Source organism: Octopus sinensis, linkage group LG9 (genome assembly GCF_006345805.1).
Source record: "Octopus sinensis linkage group LG9, ASM634580v1, whole genome shotgun sequence".
Classification (NCBI taxonomy): Eukaryota; Metazoa; Mollusca; class Cephalopoda; order Octopoda; family Octopodidae; genus Octopus; species Octopus sinensis.
The window spans coordinates 21,901,980-21,922,348 of record NC_043005.1 but is presented as its reverse complement, the minus strand read 5'-3'; the positions used below and the strand labels follow the sequence as shown (position 1 = coordinate 21,922,348).

At 37.4% G+C, this 20,369-nt stretch overlaps 1 protein-coding gene across 1 annotated transcript in view; it reads right to left on the bottom strand.

Moving 5' to 3' along the window:
- LOC115215518 overlaps positions 1-20,369 on the bottom strand; it is a 530,737-nt gene that overhangs the window by 127,787 nt on the left and 382,581 nt on the right. Inside the window, exons 12-17 of the mRNA XM_029784691.2 lie at positions 17,000-17,167; positions 14,369-14,539; positions 9,203-9,442; positions 5,088-5,321; positions 3,842-4,012; positions 1,520-1,759 (exon numbers count right to left, since the gene is read on the bottom strand). Of these exons, the coding sequence (XP_029640551.2) occupies positions 1,520-1,759; positions 3,842-4,012; positions 5,088-5,321; positions 9,203-9,442; positions 14,369-14,539; positions 17,000-17,167 (1,224 nt within the window). The remainder of the gene's footprint in view (positions 1-1,519; positions 1,760-3,841; positions 4,013-5,087; positions 5,322-9,202; positions 9,443-14,368; positions 14,540-16,999; positions 17,168-20,369) is intronic.

The following is a 20,369-nucleotide window of genomic DNA, read 5'->3' as shown; positions in this document are numbered from 1 at the left end:
TTCTGAGTAATTTTCTTTTTATCATAGTCCTCCAGGTCATAACAGAGAAGTTTAAGAATGAATACCCATGGAAACTATTCTATGCTAATAACCTTGTTATTATAGCTAATCTATTGTGGAATTAGAAATGAAACACAGGGTGTGGAAGAAAAACCTGAAATCAATTAGTAAAAACTTAAGCTTAAATAAGTAGGAAAGAGACATAACTCTACTTCCATAAGGGAAATGACATTACCTAATATGTAGGAAAGGAGCAGTTAGAACTTCTATATCATATAATTAAAGTGAATTATGAATACACAAGAGGTGCTGTAGAATCACAGGCTGGTGAACAGAAAGTAAGCTTTGTCTGTGAAAGATGTGCAAGAACAATAAACAGTAAGAGTGCACAGGAAAGTGATTTTCTCAAATGCCGAGAAACTCTCTGGAGGCAGTAAATAGCTTCTGTTCCTAGGTGATATAATTAGAAGGGAGTGGGGTGTACTGAAAGAATAATAGCCAAAGTAAGAAGAGGTTGGAGAAAGTTCAGAGTTTACAAAAGGCTTCTCTCTTAGAGTAAAAAGCAGATTGTATTAGGATTGTATATGAATCGCATTGCTACAAGGTTGCAAGACCTGCTCAACATGGTGAAGCTAATGTTCTGGAAGCATAATGTATGTGCTCACAACTGGGTCCTTCACCAAACTTGTTACAGTTAAGCTTTCCACACCCCTTATTTCCCTTCATTGCGCTCCTCACATCTGCATTATTTTGCTATTGTAGTTAAATGAGATTAGAACTACTTATTTCATCATCATTGTTTGCATTATCAATTACCTCTCTCACTCCCTATTACCACATCCTTTTGCATTCATCCTTCATTCTTAACGTTGTCTTTTCCCACACATATTTTCCTTTCTGTCTTTCCCTCTCACCTGAACCATTTTCAGTTGACTCACCCTTAACTACCCATGACCACCTATCACTCAAGATCTCTCACTCTCCACACACACCTTAAAACCTACCCTTAATCTCCCTCTCTGTTTTCTTCCCCATTTCTATTATTTTATAATTAACATTCTGATGTTCTTCACCCTTTCTATACTACTAGCCATCACCTCCTGTTCCTTCCTTCAAAATCATATTTATCATCAGTCATCACTCCACCCTTGATCATTATTCACCATAATCCTCCACAAGCTGTCTAACCTCTCTCACTCTGCTCCCAAACACTTGCAACCTCTACACCATCAATTCCTCTTAATCTATCCCCACTCTCTCTTCTATTCACATTTTGGACATGCTTGGATATCTTGTTACTACCATCTTATCTCAGTTTCCAGCTCTGCCCTAATTACTCTTACCATCTTTTAGGTAACCCTGTCAATGTCTTCACAGAATCAGTTGTGTGTGTGTGTGTGTGTGTGTGTGTGTGTGTGTGTGTATGTATGTATGTTTATATATATATATCTTGAAGTACAAATGGAATCATAAATTTCAGAAAAAGAGGATCCAACAAACAAATACTAAGAATAATTACATTTTATTCGTTGGTAGTAATCTCTGCTTTTGTCTGATTTCATTTTCTTGGATTTAGTTGCAGTTTGCTTTGATAAGTAACAATCTCCATTTTCTTTATTCATTTCAAATGACAAACAAGTTTTGTCAGACAAACACTCTTTAGCACAAGCATCTGTTGTTATATTTTTCTTGTGCAATAATGGTTTCCCAGATACATCCAGAACTGCATATTTTACTTTCACAAAATGGATCTGAGCAGCTGGAATTAAAGCAAGAGTGAGACAATTGGAAACAAAGCAAAAGAACAACAATAGAAATTTCTCACATTGGAAGAAGATCAAATCTTTGAGGTAGGAGGTGGTCAATTAAATTGGCCTATATACCTGAGTATTATCGTATTTTATTGGCCTTGGAAGGGCAAAGTTAAGATCAGCAGGATACAAACTCAGAAGTGAAAGAGCCAGAACTAAAACCACAACACACTTTGTCTGATGCTCAAATGATTCTATGAATACCTCCTTAACAGAAGAATGATTATGACTACTGCTGATGTTAACAATATTAATAATAATGGTTCCTAACATAGCCCTTTATAATTCACATTATTCTGTCTAATGTAAGGCTTATTTATTCAAGTTTTGAATTAATTTTGCATTATCTTGTAGCTATGAGATTGGTGGTTAGTAATCTTTAGAAGGATATTTTAGGATTGGTGTGAGAGGCCAAGGTCACACATTCTACAGTGAGAATATATAAGAAGAAGTCTATCTCAGTACTTGACTAATATTTGCTTTATGAACCGAAAGTACACCCAGGTGTGATTTGAACCCAGACTGTAAAAGGACATAACTAAATGTAGCTGGTCATAACAAGGCTTAGAACCCATCACTTTTCGCAATCTTTTGCCTGGAAAAACTAAAATAATTTCACTTTCACATTGTCTAGTGAATAAATATATATGCAGTAAATGTGGACAGCCACAACTTAATGTAAGAAGCTACAAAATATCAATTAATCAAAATTATTCTTTTAATGAAATACAAAAGAAAAGTGTTTATCTTTATGAGGATTCCCCTTCAGAATTTCATGACCAGAATAAGTCATTAACAATAATTTTACAAGACTTTGAGGGTGAAACTTTAACCATAATACCTTGATTCAATAAGTAGCCACTTTTCTATGTGTTTCATATGCAGGAAATGACCTTTGTTGTCTTAGTACATATATATGGATTGAGTGAGTAATCTGGGTTTGATTCTCAGTCCAAGTCAGTTCACTTTACATAGACAGCTACTAGCCCTAAGAAAGACATGGATATCATTGCTTTCTCTAATTACGTTTAGTCATTTACCTTAATAATCAATACATAACTAATTAAAAGGAGGTATCCCTTATATCTTCTGACAAGCTAGATCTTTTAGTTCAGAGAATGATATGGATGACTTCCTGAAATTCTTGGCAAATTCTACCAAAGTAATATACTAGTCTAAGATATAATCTACAATCACAGAGATGCCATCAGAAAGTCCTGTCTGAGATGTGCACAATACAACAAACTAATTTTACATGCACATGTTGAATGTCCAGGTGTTGTTGACTTGTAGATTTAAATCAAACAGCAGCTATTGCATGTGGTTCAAATCTGGCTGTCAGCCAAGCACATCAAGATGATTGCTCCACATGTTCTTTCAGTCCAACACACAAACCAGTTTTCTCTGTTTTGTTGCCATTATAAAAAAGGTTGTGTGGTGGATGAGGTTGAAAGGTCTGACAATGGGGACTTTGTCTTTGGTTAATCCCTAATCTGTATTTTTAAAGTTTCCTTCGTGAGGCTGGAGAGAAAGATGCTCTCCTCAAGGGAAATTATGAAATTGATGTGAAAGTGGATATGGCCCACAGTGCTTAAATATTAATTGGAGAAGACAAAGATGAGCTGAGCCATAACTTGACAACAATATGGTATTGTGAGGACTTCTGGCTGTATCTGCTTCACAACTAAGCCTTTTGAATGAAAAATTTGGTGGATGGAAACTATATGGAATGCTGCTGGGGCGGACATGCTGCTATGCTTGCTACACTTGGCCAGCAGACTTAATCTATTATTGAATTTAATACCATAACCTGTAACTTGGATGAGTTTAATGAAGTCTATTCTGTTACAAGCATTTGGAGATGTCACTGATCTGAGGATTGCTTACGCTCTGCCTCACATCAGCCAACAACACCATGAAAATTATCAACGAATCAGCCTTTCTTTCTCTTACAAAGATATTTCAGAAAAAAATTAAACAAAATTACTGAAACAGAGACATCAAGAGAGAACCTGTTTACATTAATTTACCTTTACAAGTGGACGGTACAGGGGACCATTTATGATCCTCTTTACATACTGATTTAAATTTTTCTCCTTCTGGACAAGTGTAGGTTACTTCAGATTTAAAAGTGGTGGTGTTGTAGGTCTTCTTGGCACCATTAATATCTTTCGGTGGTCCACAGTCAACTTTTGAATTAACTGAAAGTTAAGAGAAATTGATATCAGTGGTACATGTATACCAGGAGTGACTGAGAACAAGGAAATCAGGACGAATTTAGAAAAAAAATATTGACTAAAACAAACTGAAGACACCTGCACAGACACACACACACACATCCATCCTTCCTTCCTTTCTTCCTTCCACAGGCAAAAACTATTTTTGCAGTTAAGCTTCCTCTGATATTGCTGCACCTCTTATGCGTTCATAGCTTGCACTGGGGACATCTTACAGAGTTTCTAGCAATGCCTTTCCTACAGATCAAACAGGACCATCAGCCTGAAGAGATTTGCATGTATACACACACACACACACACACACACACACACACACACACACACACACACACACACAGGGGATGCTGAAAAGTTCCTGGTTTTAATCTTTTACAGGGTTTAGAAAATCTGAAGGACTACTGCAATAAGTGTGTGATTCTGAGAGGGGAATATATTAAATGAAATCGTAATTAACTGAACCCCCTGTATTTACTTTTACTCAAAGCATGGAACTTCTCAGCACCCCCTCACACACACACACACACACACACACACACACACACACACACACACGAAACATCTGTTTTTCCATGCTCACATGGATCACACAGATTTTGTATAACCAGATGCCAAACATATTGCTAACCCTCATCTGTTTCACATTACCCAGATAGGATTACTGGAAGATTGGAAATGAAGAACACCTCATCTATGACAGTGACACAATTACTGCTCTAAGTAAAGGCAGTAAACAAAAAAAGCAAACACATCCCTACACATATACCTGTTTGTAGAGGAATAACATAACCGTTTGTTAGAGTGGAGGAGGAAGTGGAGCCAGAGAGAGAAAAGGGAATGTGAGAGTAGATAGCCAGCTGATGCATTATGCTGTCACTCATGGAATTAGTGGAAGTAAGAGGTGAAAAGAAAAAGAGAAATGTTAAAGACATGAAGAGGGAAATTACATGGTTAAAAAGTTTGTTGAAGAGGTAGAGAGAAAGAGAGAATTATATGTAAATACACAGGTATACAATAAATAAAATGGAAACACTCTACTCACCTGGGTTAACCAAAAATATATCCCAATCTCCATCATTGGGTTTTAGTACATCATCACTCAACTGAGTCACATTACTCAGATCACACAACTTAGCTTCAGCATTGTACTGGTATGAGTTACATCCTATATAGTGTTGACAAGTCTTTTCACACTCCTTTAACGTCTTATTCTTAAGCTGTCCTAAAATAGTCTTGCTTGGCATGCTAACTTTTTTAATCATAACAGGTTTGTCAGCTGGAAAAAGAAAGAGAGAACAAGAAATACATTTTACACTCCTCCAACTACCCAACACACACACATACACACACACACATCACATCACATTCATATATTAGATATTGTAAAGTATCTGTGCAAAAGTTTGTAAATGGATAATTTATAATAAAGAAATAATTGATTTACAAAATGTCACTCTAATCAGAATCCATGTGAGCTGTAGAACAGCTTGAGACTTATATCAAAACATATCTCAATACTCACAGTGTTTTACAGTGGAAAATAATATTGTGGACGGGAACTGTTCTTATTTTTATGTATTCTACACTTATAAAAGCAATGCAGGAGAGACTTTCCCATATCTTATTCAAAACTTTGATTGCTGGTACTCGTGCATAATTATCTATTTTAAATATATCTATAAATTAGTAATAGTAGTAGTAGTAGCAGTAGTAGCAGCAACAATAGTAGTAGTAGTAATATTTATGATAGCCCTTTCTACTAGAGGCACAAGGCCTGAAATTGGTGGGAGGATAAGTTGATCACATCGACCCAAGTCTTTCACTGATATTTAATTTATGAACCCCTAAAGGATGAAAGGCAAAGTTGACCTTGATGGAATTTGAACTTAGAACATGGCGATGGGTGAAATACCACTAAGCATTTCACCCAACATACTAATGATTCTGCCAGCTCGCCTGGTTAGTAGTAGTAGTAGTAGTGGTGGTGGTAGTAGTAGTAGTAATAATAATAATAATCCTTTCTACTATAGGCACATGACCTGAAATTTTAGTGAAGGGGATAGTCGGTTCCATTACCCTGAAAAGATGAAAGACAAAGTCGACCTTGGCAATAATCAAATACATTCTCTTCATGGATGTTTTGAAGCTGTATGACAAGGATGAAGCACAAGTGAGTTCTCTGGTGAACATGGTCCACTTTTTTAGTGTTGATGTTAGAATGGAATTTGGATTCAAAAAGTGTGGTATAATATACCTGAAAAAGAGGCAAAGTACAATCCTAAGCAGGGACAGAATTATCTAATAGAGAACTGATTAAACAAATTGAAAAGGAAGGCTACAAATAGCTTGACATTTTAGGGTTAAATGAAATCATGGAGAAGGAAATGTAAAGACAACTGAGGTGGAATATTTCTGAAGAGTATGATTGGTGTTGTGCTCAAAATTGACCAGATGGAATAAAATCCAAGCAGTGAATACATAGGCGATAGCATCACTTCAGTATGGAGCTGGAATCATAAACTGGCAAAGGAAAGAACTAATGAACATCGATACAAAGACAAGAAAAATATTGACACCCTAAAAGTGAGACCAATAAGCTGTACTTGTCCAGAAGAAAGGGTGGGAGAAGTTTCATCAGTTGCCAGGATTGTATCAAAGTAGAGGAAAACAGCTTAGGGTTGTATGTAAAAAAACACCATACAACCATTGCTGAAACATGTGAAGAAGTCTAGTATCATCAAAATTGATAATTGTGTCGAGAAAAAAAAAACTTAAAGAGGAAAAGGACACAAAAAAAGAAACAGCATGAAAGGAGAAAAAATGTATAATCAGTTTGCAAGAGATATGAATGCCAAGACAGATACAGAAGACCAGTGGCTATGGATGAGGAGTGATCTGAAGATAGAGACAGAAGCACTGATATGCACAGCACAAGAACAAGCGTTAAGAACAATGTTAAGTGCAGAATTGACAACTCTACCAAGAGCAACAAATGCAGAATGTGTGACAAGAGGGGTGAAATGGTATGACACATCATTAGAGAATGCTTGAGTTTGGCACAACATGATTACAAAAGATGATATGACAATGTGACCAGAATGATCCATTGGGAGCTCTGTAGAAATCATGGCCTTCAAAGTGTAAAGATGTGGTATGACTAAACCCCAGGAGTTACTGAGAATGAAGATTGCAAAACCCTGTAGGGTACAAGGATTCAGTGTGATCACCTGACCAGAAATCAGATGTTGTGGTGAATATGTACTCTATATGTGATGGTGTACTAATGTATGCTCTGAGGGTGGTAATACCACAGAAATGACAGAAGAGAATGCTAAAAGAGTTTCAGATGGAACACCCAGGCATCTCTAGAATGAAAGTGCAGATGTGAAGTTTCGTATACTGGCCAAGCATGGACAAGGAAATTGAAAACCTGGTAAAAGGCTGCAGAGGATGTGCGCTGGCAGCGAAACTACCTACTAGAAAATGTGAACCTTGGCTGGAAGTGAGAATACTAATATCAAAGCCACATATACAAAAAAAAAAGGGAAGAACACTAAATTCCTAAAAGTAGACCCTAAGAAGAAAAGATATATATACATATATATATATATAAAAGGAGGAGATGGGGTGAATGAAAGATTTTTAGATGAAAAAATTAAAAGGGGAGATGTTGTACAGTGAAACTGTACACCACTGCCAGTAAAAGGTGGTAGTAGCCAGCCATTATAAATAGACCAGTAGTTGGTCAACAGGAGAAGGTTGAGAAGATCAAGAGTACATGTAGACTGTATTGATAGTTGTGTATGTGCTGATATAGTAACTATACTGTGATGCTGAGTGGAAATTATATTGATCCAACCTTTTGAGGATAATAACACTGTACAACTGGGGGCCATACAGTGCCAGATAGAACCATTCTATTGACAACTTCAGAATATAACAATATCTGTCAGAGTGACAACTGTTATCAAAACACAGATACAACAGTGGCAAAAGACAGCTTTACAACATAAAATAATATCCAGTTAGATGAATGTAATTAGAATGGTAGTAATCAATATGTTTATATCAAAATTTTTGAAGATTCATATCAATTTCTTCCTAAACTCAATCATGGCATGGCTGTTCATATTACTGAAATTGCTAGGCCATTGTCTCTGTTTAAAACTGATCTGCGAAAGTACTCAAACTTTAAGAGGGCATTCAGGATAAATATTGTATCAGGTCTGCAACTTCAGCCCTGTTGAATGTCCTCACAGATATATAAAGAAATGGGTCACCTTTAATATTGATCCCGAAAGAGTCATCATTATAGCAATGACATCATAGCTTTCATGAGTATTCTAATAATGAAATCACTAAATTGAGTGAATTTCTCCTGATGTCCAAAGTTTTAAGAAGGAAGAATTTCAACAAAAAAGGATAAATAAAAAAGGATGAATTTGCTGGCTGCTTAGTACTTAATACCCTGAAACTATTTTGAAGAGAGACTTATTTTAGGTAGAGAGATTTCTTCAGCCCCAACACACAATTTCTCTTATTCTAGTTGCATAGGAAAACGTATTCTCCTCATGTAATATAATGGCTGGTGACAAGAAGGCCATCTTGCTCTAATAAACATGACAAAATGTAGCAAATACATGACTACATAGATTAATAGTACTTTTTCTGTTATTTTATCTGGCAGATTACGAAGGACAACAACTACTGATGAGACACTATGTTGTAATAACACTGTTTAAGCCATGTCAACAAGAAGAAATGAAGAAAAAGCTGTTGTTGCTGCTTCTACAGCTGCTGCCGCCACCATCACCACCAGTGCCACTGCTGCTTCCACCATGACTACTACTAGTAATACTAATACTATTACTACTAAGGTTTAACAAAAACACAAGCTTCTTTTCTTACATAAAATACAATTGAAAGCATGCATAAAATGTTCAGGAATAATAAGTTCTGTATGAGAATGTCCTAACACTATTTCCATTTCTTAATATTGTTCTTTGTTTTCTTTGTTTTTCTGTAAAGACAGTCATGTCAATGTCTGTCAATGTCTTTACAGAAATGGTTGTCTGTACATTATGAATTACAAATGGAATCACAAATCTCAGAAGTAAGAGGAAAAGAGAATTGCAATAATAAAATGCACAGGATTACATTTAACTCGTTGGTAGTAATCTCTGCTCTTGGTTGTTTTCATTTTTTTGTTGGTAGCTGCTGTTTGCCTTGAAAAGTAACATTTTCCATCATTTTTATTTATTTCAAATGATAAACAATTTTCGTTAGACAAACATCCTTCTGCACAAGCATCTGCTGTTACATTTTTCTCTTTCCACAATATTTTCCCGGATACATCCAGAGTTGCATCTTTTACTTTCACAAAATTGATCTGAGAAACTGGAATTAAAGAAAAATTTAGACAAATGAAAATAACAACAACAATTGTAATAATTTCTAATATAGAAAAAAACAACAAAAATATGAGGTAGGAGTAAAACAATTAAATTGGCCTGTAAATTTGACTGGTATTGTATTTTAGTGGCCCTAGATGGGTAGAGTTAACATCAGCAGAATTAGAAGTTAGACATTAACGAGCCACAACAAATACCACAGCACATTTTGTCTGATGCACAAATGATTCTAGCAATCCATCACCCTAAAATACAATAATAATTATAATCATTGCTGAAGTTATTAATTTTAATGATAAACTTAATACCACAGATTCTGTAGTGAGAATACATGAAAATATATCAACCTCATCATCATCATTGTTAACATCTGTTTTCTGTGCTAGCATGGGTTTGACCGGGGTCTGGGAAGCCAGGAGGCTGCACAAGGTTCCAGTCTGATCTGGCAGTTTTTCTACAGCTTGATGCCCTTCCTAATGCCAACCACTCCATTTTTACGTGCCACTGACACAGGTGCCAAGGGAAGCTGGCAGTGGCCACGATCAGTTGGTGCATTTTACATGCCACTGGCACGGAAGCCAGTCAAGGTGGCACTGGCATTGGCCACGTTTGGATGATGCTTTTTACCTGCCACTGGCACAAGTATCACAACTACAATTTCCATTTGATATTTATTTTGATTGATGTTAATGTACTTGACTCAATAGGTCTCCTCAAGCACAGCAGGTCACCCTAAGATCCAACGTAAGCACAGCAAGTCGTTCTGCAATCAAAGGTACTTTGGATGGGCTGGGGCTGCTATGCGAAACTGGTGCAGGAAACAGCCATGAACTCATGTTATTTGTCGAGTCTTTGCAGTCACAGCATATCTCTAGAGATCTCGTCTTTTGTCATTGCCTCTGTGCAACCCAACGTTCGGAGGTCATGCTTGACCACCTCATCCCATGTCTTCCTGGGTCTACCTCTCCCCCGGATTCCTTCAACTGTTTGGGAGTGGCACTTCTTCACACATCTCTCCTCATCCATCCGTAGTACATGACCATACCAGCGCAAACATCTCTCTTGTACACCGCATCCGATGCTTCTTATGTCCAGAATTTCTCTCAGGGTGTTTACACTCTGTCGTGTGTGCACACTGACATTACACATCCAGCAGATCATGCTAGCTTCATTTCTTTCAAGCCTACACATGTCCTCTGCAGTCACAGCCCATGTTTCACTACCGTGAAGCATGGCAGTTTGCACACATGTGTTGTACAATCTACCTTTCACTCTGAGCGAGAGACCCTTTGTCACCAGTAGGGGTAGAAACTTTCTAAACTTTGCCCAGGCTATTCGTATTCTAGTGGTGACACTCTCTGAACACCCACCTCCACTACTAACTTGGTCACCTAGGTAGCGGAAACTATCAACTACTTCTAATTTCTTCCCCTGGAGTGTGATGGAATCTGTTTTCTGAGTACCTGTGGTGTCTACTGCCCCTGTGCATCTGCCGCACACGAAAGCTATCTTCTCGGTTAATTTTCCTTTGATGTTGCTGCACTTCTTATGCATCCATAGCTTACACTGGGTACATCTTATGGAGTTTCTACCTACACCTTTTCTACAGATCGAGCAGGGCCACCTACTTTAGGGTGTGTATGATGAGTTTGCCTTCCTACTTACTATAACTTCGGTCTTTGCTACTTTTACTGTAAGGCCTTTTGATTCTAAACCTAGCTTCCACACCTGAAATTTCTTTTCTAGTTCCAGTTGTGATTCTGCTATGAGGGCCAGGTCATCAGCATAGAGGAGCTCCCAGGGGCAACCCATCTTGAATTCTTCTGTTATTGCCTGGAGGACTATGATGAATAAAAGGAGACTGAGGGCTGAATCTTGGTGGACCTCTACTTCTACCCGGAATTCTTCACTATACTCATTGCCAATCCTAACATTACTAATGGCCTCTCTGTATAGGGCCTGTACAGCCCTTATCAACCATTCATCAATCTCCAGTTTCTGCATTGCCCACCAGATATGGGATCGGGGGACCCTGTCAAAGGCTTTCTCCAAGTCCACAAAAGCTAAGTAGAGGGATTTATCTATAGCTAGGTATTTCTCCTGCAGTTGTCGAACCAGGAATATGGCATCAGTGGTGCTTCTACCTGGAACAAAACCAAACTGCATCTCCTCTAAGCAGACTCTCTCTCTAATGAGATGGACTATGACCCTCTCTGTGACCTTCATCACCTGATCCAGCAGTTTAATACCTCTGTAGTTATTTCTATCTAGAGCATCACCCTTACCCTTGTAGCAGTTGACTATGGTACTGCTACACCAGTCATTGTGTATGGCTCCATTATGAACTACCTGGTTTACAATGCGAGTGACTAGGCCATAGCCCACACCACCAGATGCTTTAAGCATCTCAGTAATGATTCCTGATGGGCTGGGGGCTTTTCCTGGTTTTATACCCTTAATTGCTTTATCTACTAGGGAGCTGTCTATTGGGATAGCTGGTCCCTCTACTGGGTCAACATTTTGCAGGCTCTCCTTCTCCCATTCATTCTCCACATTCAGCAGTCTTTCATAATGGCTTCTCCAAGCCTCTTTCTTTTCAGAAACATTAAAAGCAAGTGCACCATCATCCATGCGGACACATTTCTCTCCTGTGACGTCACAATTTTCTCTTACACTGTCTAGCAATCCGAAATACCTCTGTTCTTTGGTCCTCACATCGCTGGACATTGGCAAAGTTCTTCTTTTCTGCTTTGCTCTTGGCTATGTATACCTACTGCCCAGTCTCCCTTTTGGCTACCAGGTACAGTTCCCTACTACCCCCATCCCTCCAGGCTTTCCAGGCCTGTTTCTTAGCTCTAATGGCTTTGTCTACCGTACTATTCCACCACCATGTAACTCTAGGTCTGGAAGGGACTTTGCACCATCCGCAGACTTGGTCTGTGGCACTCAGCAAACTGTCCCATAGGAATTTCCAGCTACTTTCTATGTTCGCTCTCATCAAATTTCTTGATGAGGATGTCCCTCAATCTCAGAATTATGAAAGGTGAAGTACTTCCAGGTGGGATTTGAACCCAGAATGTAAAAAGGATGTAACTAAATGTACTTAGTAATGGCAAGGACCATAACCCATTACTTTACTCTCTTACTCTTTTTGTTTGCCTGGGAAAACAAACATAATTCTTTTCTATCATAATCTAGTGAATAAATATATATACGTAGTAAATGTGGACATTCACAACTTACTGTAGCTAAGAAATTTTAATGAGATGAAGAAAAAGAGTGTTTATCTTTACAAGGTTGTCCCTTTTGAATTTCATGACCAGAATAAGAACATAACATAATAATTTTACCCCCTACTGAGGGTGAAACCTTAATTAACTATAAAACATTCATTCAATGATTAACCACTTTTACTATCTGCTTTCCAAGCAGGTAGTGACCCTGAGAATTTTTTTCTAATTGATTTTTTAGTATAAATTTGGACTGAATGGTATGAGTCAATCATGTGGGTTTGATTCTCAGTCTAAATCAGTTAGTGCCCTTGAGAAAGGCCTGAATGTCACACAATCTCAATGCTTTCTTTAATTATGTTTTGTCATGTCCATAAATAATGGACAAATAAATGATTACAATGAGGTGATATTCATGGTTTTTAAAAATCTAGTCACCACAGAAACAGTAATGTCATGAAATGCCCAGGCTACCCTCTTTTCTACACTTGTGTGATTGATGTCATTCATGTCCAACCTGAGCATCTGTGAGTCAACTCGAATGTTTGATATTGTAACAAATATATAAACAGTTGTACTGTCCACCACCATCACAACTAGCTGAATGGAAATTATTGAAAGCAAGGTGAGAGTGGCAAAAATGGCTTGAGTGGATAGGTATTATGGTGCATAAACCTTTAGCTCAGAGAGCAATAATTGGAAAGGACATTTGACGTTGGAGTTCAGGGTGGTCCTTGATGGTGGGTTTCTTAAACAGTTTCTAAACAGAGATTATTCTACATTCAAAAGGACTGCATCACTATCCTCATCTTTACAGTCCATGTGTACATGGTACAACTCAGCTGCTGAAGTCAGTGAGCAGAATCAGTATATACTTCATCCTCACCTTTGGCACTACTAGTTACTTTTCTCCCTCTCATTATCATCCCTGTTCATACTACTTTCCATAGATCAGCCCACTTTCTGTACTTTAAGCAGTCTCTCTTTCTACTCTGAGGTACATCTTAGGTCTGCCACACACCATCCTTAACATCTCTCCTATCTACTATCATTCTCTCCACCCTCTCGTATCCACTATTGATAACCCCCTCCCCAGATATGTTAGGCCAGTAACTACAGCAACACTTATGCATCTCTAATTTTTGTTATCACCCTCTCATCTCCCTGCACTATATCATCCTGCATGTCATCTCCTTACTTTCTCATCTCTCCATATATATATAATACTGCTGTTCTCCACTCCTCCTATGATTCTGCTTGTCATTCCCACCTTTCTTTAGCTACTTTTATCTTTCACCTTCCCCACCATACTGATATCTAACATTGACCACACCTTCACCCTTTTTCATCCCTCACTACACCTACATCTAGCCCAATCTCTAACCATCTGACCACCCTTATGAAATTACCCACCCTCTCCTTCTCTCTTGATCCCCTCTCTGTAGGAGAAGAACAAGTTTCTACACTTCAAGTTTAATATTATTACCTGGCCCCTGGGTAGCATTAATGATGTCCTCTTTGTTGTGGGCATATGTAAGATCTCTAATCCAAGGATAACGAGTTCTTCCCCCTCGTCGGCCACAAGTACTGAGGAACTTGTCATGCATTCAGTTAGTCTTCTGATGACAAATAAAACAAAATTACATAGATAGAGATAACAGGAGATGAGCTATTTACATTACCTTTACAGGCTTCTGCTACTGGAGTCCATTTATTGTTTTTTTCACATACTGACTTTAGTTGTTCTCCCTTTGGACAAGTATAGGTCACTTCAGATTGAAAGGTGATGGTTTTGTAGGACTTTGTTGCACCAACAACTTCCTTTGGAGCTCCACAGTTAATTTTTGCATAAGCTGAAATTGAAAACAAATTGATTCCAATATTGCATTTATATTATATGTGTACTCTACTCAATATATAGGAAAGGTGTTGGTAGGAATTCCATATAGTGTACCCAGTGCAACATATGGATACATCAGAGGTGCAATGGGTTTACAGGAATGTTAACCAAGAAAGATGTCTTTGCATGTAATAGATGTGTAGGAACAATAAACACTAAGAACACACAGGAAATGGATTTTCTCAAATGCCCAGAAGGTTCCATAGAGGTTAGTAAATGGTTTCTGTTACCTTGGTGACCTAATTAGTAGAGGAGGTGGATGTTCAGAATGTATAGTTGTTAGAATATCAAGATGGAGAAAGTTCAGAAAGCTATAACCTCTGTCGGCAACAAAAAGTCTCTCACTATGAGAGAAAGCAGATTGTATGTTACTTGTGTATGACCAGCTACACAGTATGACAGTGAGATTAAGGCCATAAATACAGAGGATATGCAAAATCTAGAGAGGAATGCAGGTAGTGTGCTATAATGAATGTGCAACATCAGTGTGCATGTACAGAAAGTGAAAATATGTTGAGAAAAATAATTAGGTATAAGAGGAATAAATGGAATGAGCAAAAGTTGGTCATTAGAAATGATGATTTGGTCATGTGGACACACACACACGCATGCATGCACACACACATACCTTTGTGTGTGTGTGTGTGTGTGTGTGCGTAAAAATTTTGTAGCTTATTGACTTCAAGTTCCACAGTTAAAAATCAATTTATATATTTGTCTTTTGAGCCCTATTTTCCTGTTTACATCACCAAACCTACACACACACACACACACACATATAAAACTATGTATATATATATATATATATATATCATCAACATTATCATTCTATGTCTACTTTCCATGATGCTGGCTAGGACTGGAGAGCTTGTCATATCTTAGTTTTTATTCAAAGTTACTACCCTTCAAACCCTGGTCAGAATTGGGGATCACTTCTGACTTGTATGTTATATTTTGGCATACTTTCTTGGCTGGATCCCCTTCTGAACACCAACTACTTTACAGAGTGTATAAGGTGTATTTAATTATGGCACCAGCATTTCATAAATTGTCATCATATTGTGGTCAAGGCAAGAATAAAGTTCCTCTCAACACTGTGATCTCAATACTCATTTACTAAACATATCATGGAATATACTGAGTGCATTCTATCACGGATCTAGAATTTATGATGTTATATTCATGAAGCCATAAAAAAGAAAGTTGGAGGTGGATAAATTTGAAATGGCCAATGAATGACTTTTTAAGTTTGGTTGATAACTCACTGCATTGTAAAGCTTCACAAGTGAGAATGGGAAGGGTAAATTCATTGAAAAGTGTCTGTGAGTGGCACAATTTACAAGAGTTATTGGGACAAAACCTGTATAAACATGTAGGTCAGAGTGAAATACTCTTGTATCAGCAGGATTGCATCATCAACATTGTTGTTGATGGCATTGTTAGTGTTTCTGCCATTGTTATTGTTGATGGCAACGTTATCATCGATGGTGTGTTGTCATTGTTGATGGCACTATTGGTGTCATCAACCATTGTCATCAACATCATCATAATCTCTATCATCCATGTTTTAAGTATATATCATGTGCTCTTATATGTTAATAATCATTATTATTATTTCTATAATTAAGAATTGTTCACTCATGGAATGATTAGAACATTGGCAAAAACCTGTTGCATTATGTTCTGAGTTCAAATCCAACTTTGTTTGTTATCCATTCAGGTATTGATAAAATTTAGTACCATTCAAGTACTGAAGTTGAGGGTAAAGACTAAACTACCATCAAATATTCTTGGCCTTGTGAATAACTTGATTGCATTTATTATAATTAAGGGTGGTGGCTTAGAAGAATTGGTAGAGTACTGGAAGGCTATTTCAAAGGATTGCTGAATTTTAGTGAGGAAGGGCTTGGGGACATTACATTGCACAGAGTTTTGGATGATGATACAAGTGAAAAAGGTCAAGATGGAAATTAAGAGATCTACATAGATACCCTTGTGACTGTGAGACTAAAAAAGTTACTTTACAATACTGTGGTCCTGAGTGAAATCTTGCTTATGTGGTTGAAAATTTGTTAAAAATTTGCTTCATAACTAAAGATAAAAACTAGGAAATGGAAACTATATGGATGTCTGCTGGAGGGAACAGACTACCACATTTCCACTTTTTCGTTGGGAGACTTAACCTGTCACCCAATTTAATACTTTACCCTTGGATAGAATTAATGATGTCCACTCTGTTGCCTGCATTTGGGGAGGTCTCTGGTCTGAGGACAACTTTCTTTGTCTCTCCCACCAGCTAGAAATACTGCATAAATTTTCAGAAATTCAGCCAGACTTTCTCTGGCAAAGACAGCAGGAAAATAAAATAAAATTACCCTGACAGTGACAACAAAATGGATGCTATTTACATTACCTTTACATGTAGAATTTACTGGAGTCCATTTATTATCCTTTTTACATATTGACTTTAGTTCGTCTCCTGGACAAGTGTAGATCACTTCAGATTTATAGGTGGTGGCATTGTAGGACTTCTCAGCACCAACAATGTCTTTTGGTGGTCCACAGTTAATTTTGGAGTAATCTGAAATTGAAAGGAGAAATTGGTCAATGGTGAGAGTATGTTTGGAGGAGGGTGAGAATAAGGAAATAATGACAATGTTACAATGAAAAATATTGAATGAAACAATCTGAAGACATATGCACGCAGAGATAAATACATACATACAAACATACATATAAAAATATATGTATGTATGTATGTATGTATGCATGCATGCATGCATGCATGTATGTATGTGTGTGTGTATGTATGTATGTATGTATGTATGTATGTGTGTATGTATGCAGGCATGCATGCACAAATATCATCAGTGAAAATCAAAAACATTTGACTCAAACTGTTATGTGTGTGTGTATATATATATATATCGTGACCATCATCGTCTAAGGCAGAGGTTAAATGACAGTGATGAAGACAATAATGATGATACACACACAGACACATGCACAAACACACACACACACACACACACACACACACACACACACACACACACACACACAACAGGTTGAGTCAAATGTTGTTTTTGATTTTCACTGGTGATATTTGGCAACTTGTTTCCCCATGTTATCTCATGAATTTGACACAACATGTAAATTCTTTAGTCTGTATTTTCATATATAACATATAATCAATAACTGCTTATTCTTTATTTTACAGCTCTGATAATGTGTGGTGAAAAAAATGGAATTAGAGCCATTTTATGCAACCTGAAGTAAAAAGATTAAGTGCAAGGGAAGTGCCAAATGAAGTAAGTAATGTGGAAGGCCCAGGAACTGCCAATGAACATGTGGCACAAAACTGGTTCAGACATTTCAAGGAAGGTAACATCAGCCCAGGAGACCTGTCATGGAAGATAATGCTAATGCTTTGCTTGAAATGGCTGAACAACAACAAAGGCCAAGCACTCATACATTGTCAGCAGAACTTGGTCATTCATTAATCAACACCACCATGAGCTCAGCCTTGTGAATAGATGCTGTGAAGTTCCTTGTGAACAGACTAGGCACAAGGACATGTGAACATTTGCCAACAACTGCAGGCTATTCCTCATGATCTCTATTTTTGTTATTAAACTGTAACTGGGGATGAAAGATAGATGTATTTTCAAAATCCTATTAGCAGAAATCAGTGGCTTCATCCCAGCCAGACATTGAAACCTGTTGTCAAACAAGGGCAGTTTGAACAGAAGGTCATGTGTATTTGATGGAGTTTTGTGAGTGAGTTGTACTTTGAGATTGTCACAGATAGTTATGCTGTGAATGCTAACCTTTATGTTTAATAACTGCAGTGAGTATGAGTATATAATGCTTTGAAAGACTCCTATCTGGCATTGGTCAATTGAAGATGTGCACTCTTGCAGCATGATAATGCTTCCACACACATACTGCCAATGTGACCAAATACAAACTTGAGGAATTTGAAGTGCTGGAAGTGCTGCCTCATCCTGCCTACAGTCATAGCCTTACACCACCTGATACCATCTTTTCTGAACCATAGCTCATTTTCTGCATGTAACAGAGATTTTATAATGTAGATGAAGTTGAAAACAGACGCAAGGAGAGTTTTCTGTCTCTAAATCAGTCAAATGGTATGAGCATAGAATTGAGCTTCTGGCACAATGATAGTAACAGATAAAAAAAAAACAAGATGGGATATATTTTGATAAATAAATGCTTTATGTATGTAATTTAATTAAAGTATCAATTAAAGCTTGAAATATAGAAAAAAAACCTTTGACTCAATCTGGTACATATATTACTCTTTTTACTCTTTTACTTGTTTCAGTTATTTGACTGTGGCCATGCTGGAGCACCACCTTTAGTCAAGCAAATTGATCCCGGGACTTATTCTTTGTAAGCCCAGTACTTATATCGGTCTCTTTTGCTGAACTGCTAAGTGACGGCGATGTAAACACACCAGCATCGGTTGTCAAGCAATGCTAGGGGGACAAACACAGACACACAAACATACACATATATATACATATATACGACGGGCTTCTTTCAGTTTCCGTCTACCAAATCCACTCACAAGGCTTTGGTCGGCCCGAGGCTATAGTAGAAGACACTTGCCTAACATGCCACGCAGTGGGACTGAACCCAGAACCATGTGGTTGGTAAGCAAGCTACTTACCACACAGCCACTCCTGCGCCTATATATATATATCATCATCATCATCATCATCATCATCATCATCGTTTAGCGTCCGTTTTCCATGCTAGCATGGGTTGGACTGTATATATATATATATATATATATATATATAGAAAATAGTAAAAAGTGAAAAAACTACAGAAGGCTTGTTTTAAAAGGTTAAAAAATATATTTGAGTCATTATGTCAGAAGAATGTTATAAAATTTTTTCATACAGTGACATAGTTTTTGAAGAAATTACTGGTTTCGTGTTAACTTTTCAAATTTCTCAAAACATCGTGTTACGTCTTTGTTATGAAGTGCAAAGAAGAGTTCCAGGTAGGGGGAGGTAATAAGCGATTTCTTCCGGTATAAGGGAGATAATCGCTTTATATTTCTTTTCCCTTTTATTTAATGGGGTGAATTTCTCTGTATAAGAATGTTAGAGTGGTTAAGTTTGGGCTTATATTTTTCAATGAAGAATGTTTCCTTGTTTAGTCTAATTTGTGTTGCTGTTCCAATAGCACATTGATAAAATGGAAAGATTAAAAATTGTGGTAGTAGTTGCTTTGCGCATTTCTCAATATGCTCACTAAAGGGTATCATTCTGTATTCTGGGAATGCAATCTATTGTCGATGCAGAGTGCATCTACGTCTGAGTGATAGTCCCGTGGACCCCACGTAGTTTTGGTGGCAGCCCGAGCATCTTATGACATAAATTATGTTTTCAGAAGCACAAGTAAAATTAGATTTAATCTTGAATTTTTGTCCCTCTTTGAAGAGGAATTCTGATCCTTCTAGAAGGTTTGGGCATGTTGCACAGTTTGGTCTACCACATTTTTTGACTTTTGCATCCGTAATTTCAGAAAACAATTTTGCCTTTGTGAGAATCTTTTTAAGTGATTTAGGTTGTTTGTAGCTTTTAATGATTTTATGTATGTTTAGAATTTCCTTTAATTTGGGGTCCTTATGAAGTATTGGTAAATTCTGGGTGAAGATGTTTCTTTGTTTCTGGGGCTTCTTTGTTTCTGGGGTTGTATGTGGATATGTAAGGCAGTATTTTCGGGGAAGGTGTGTTGTTGTGTTG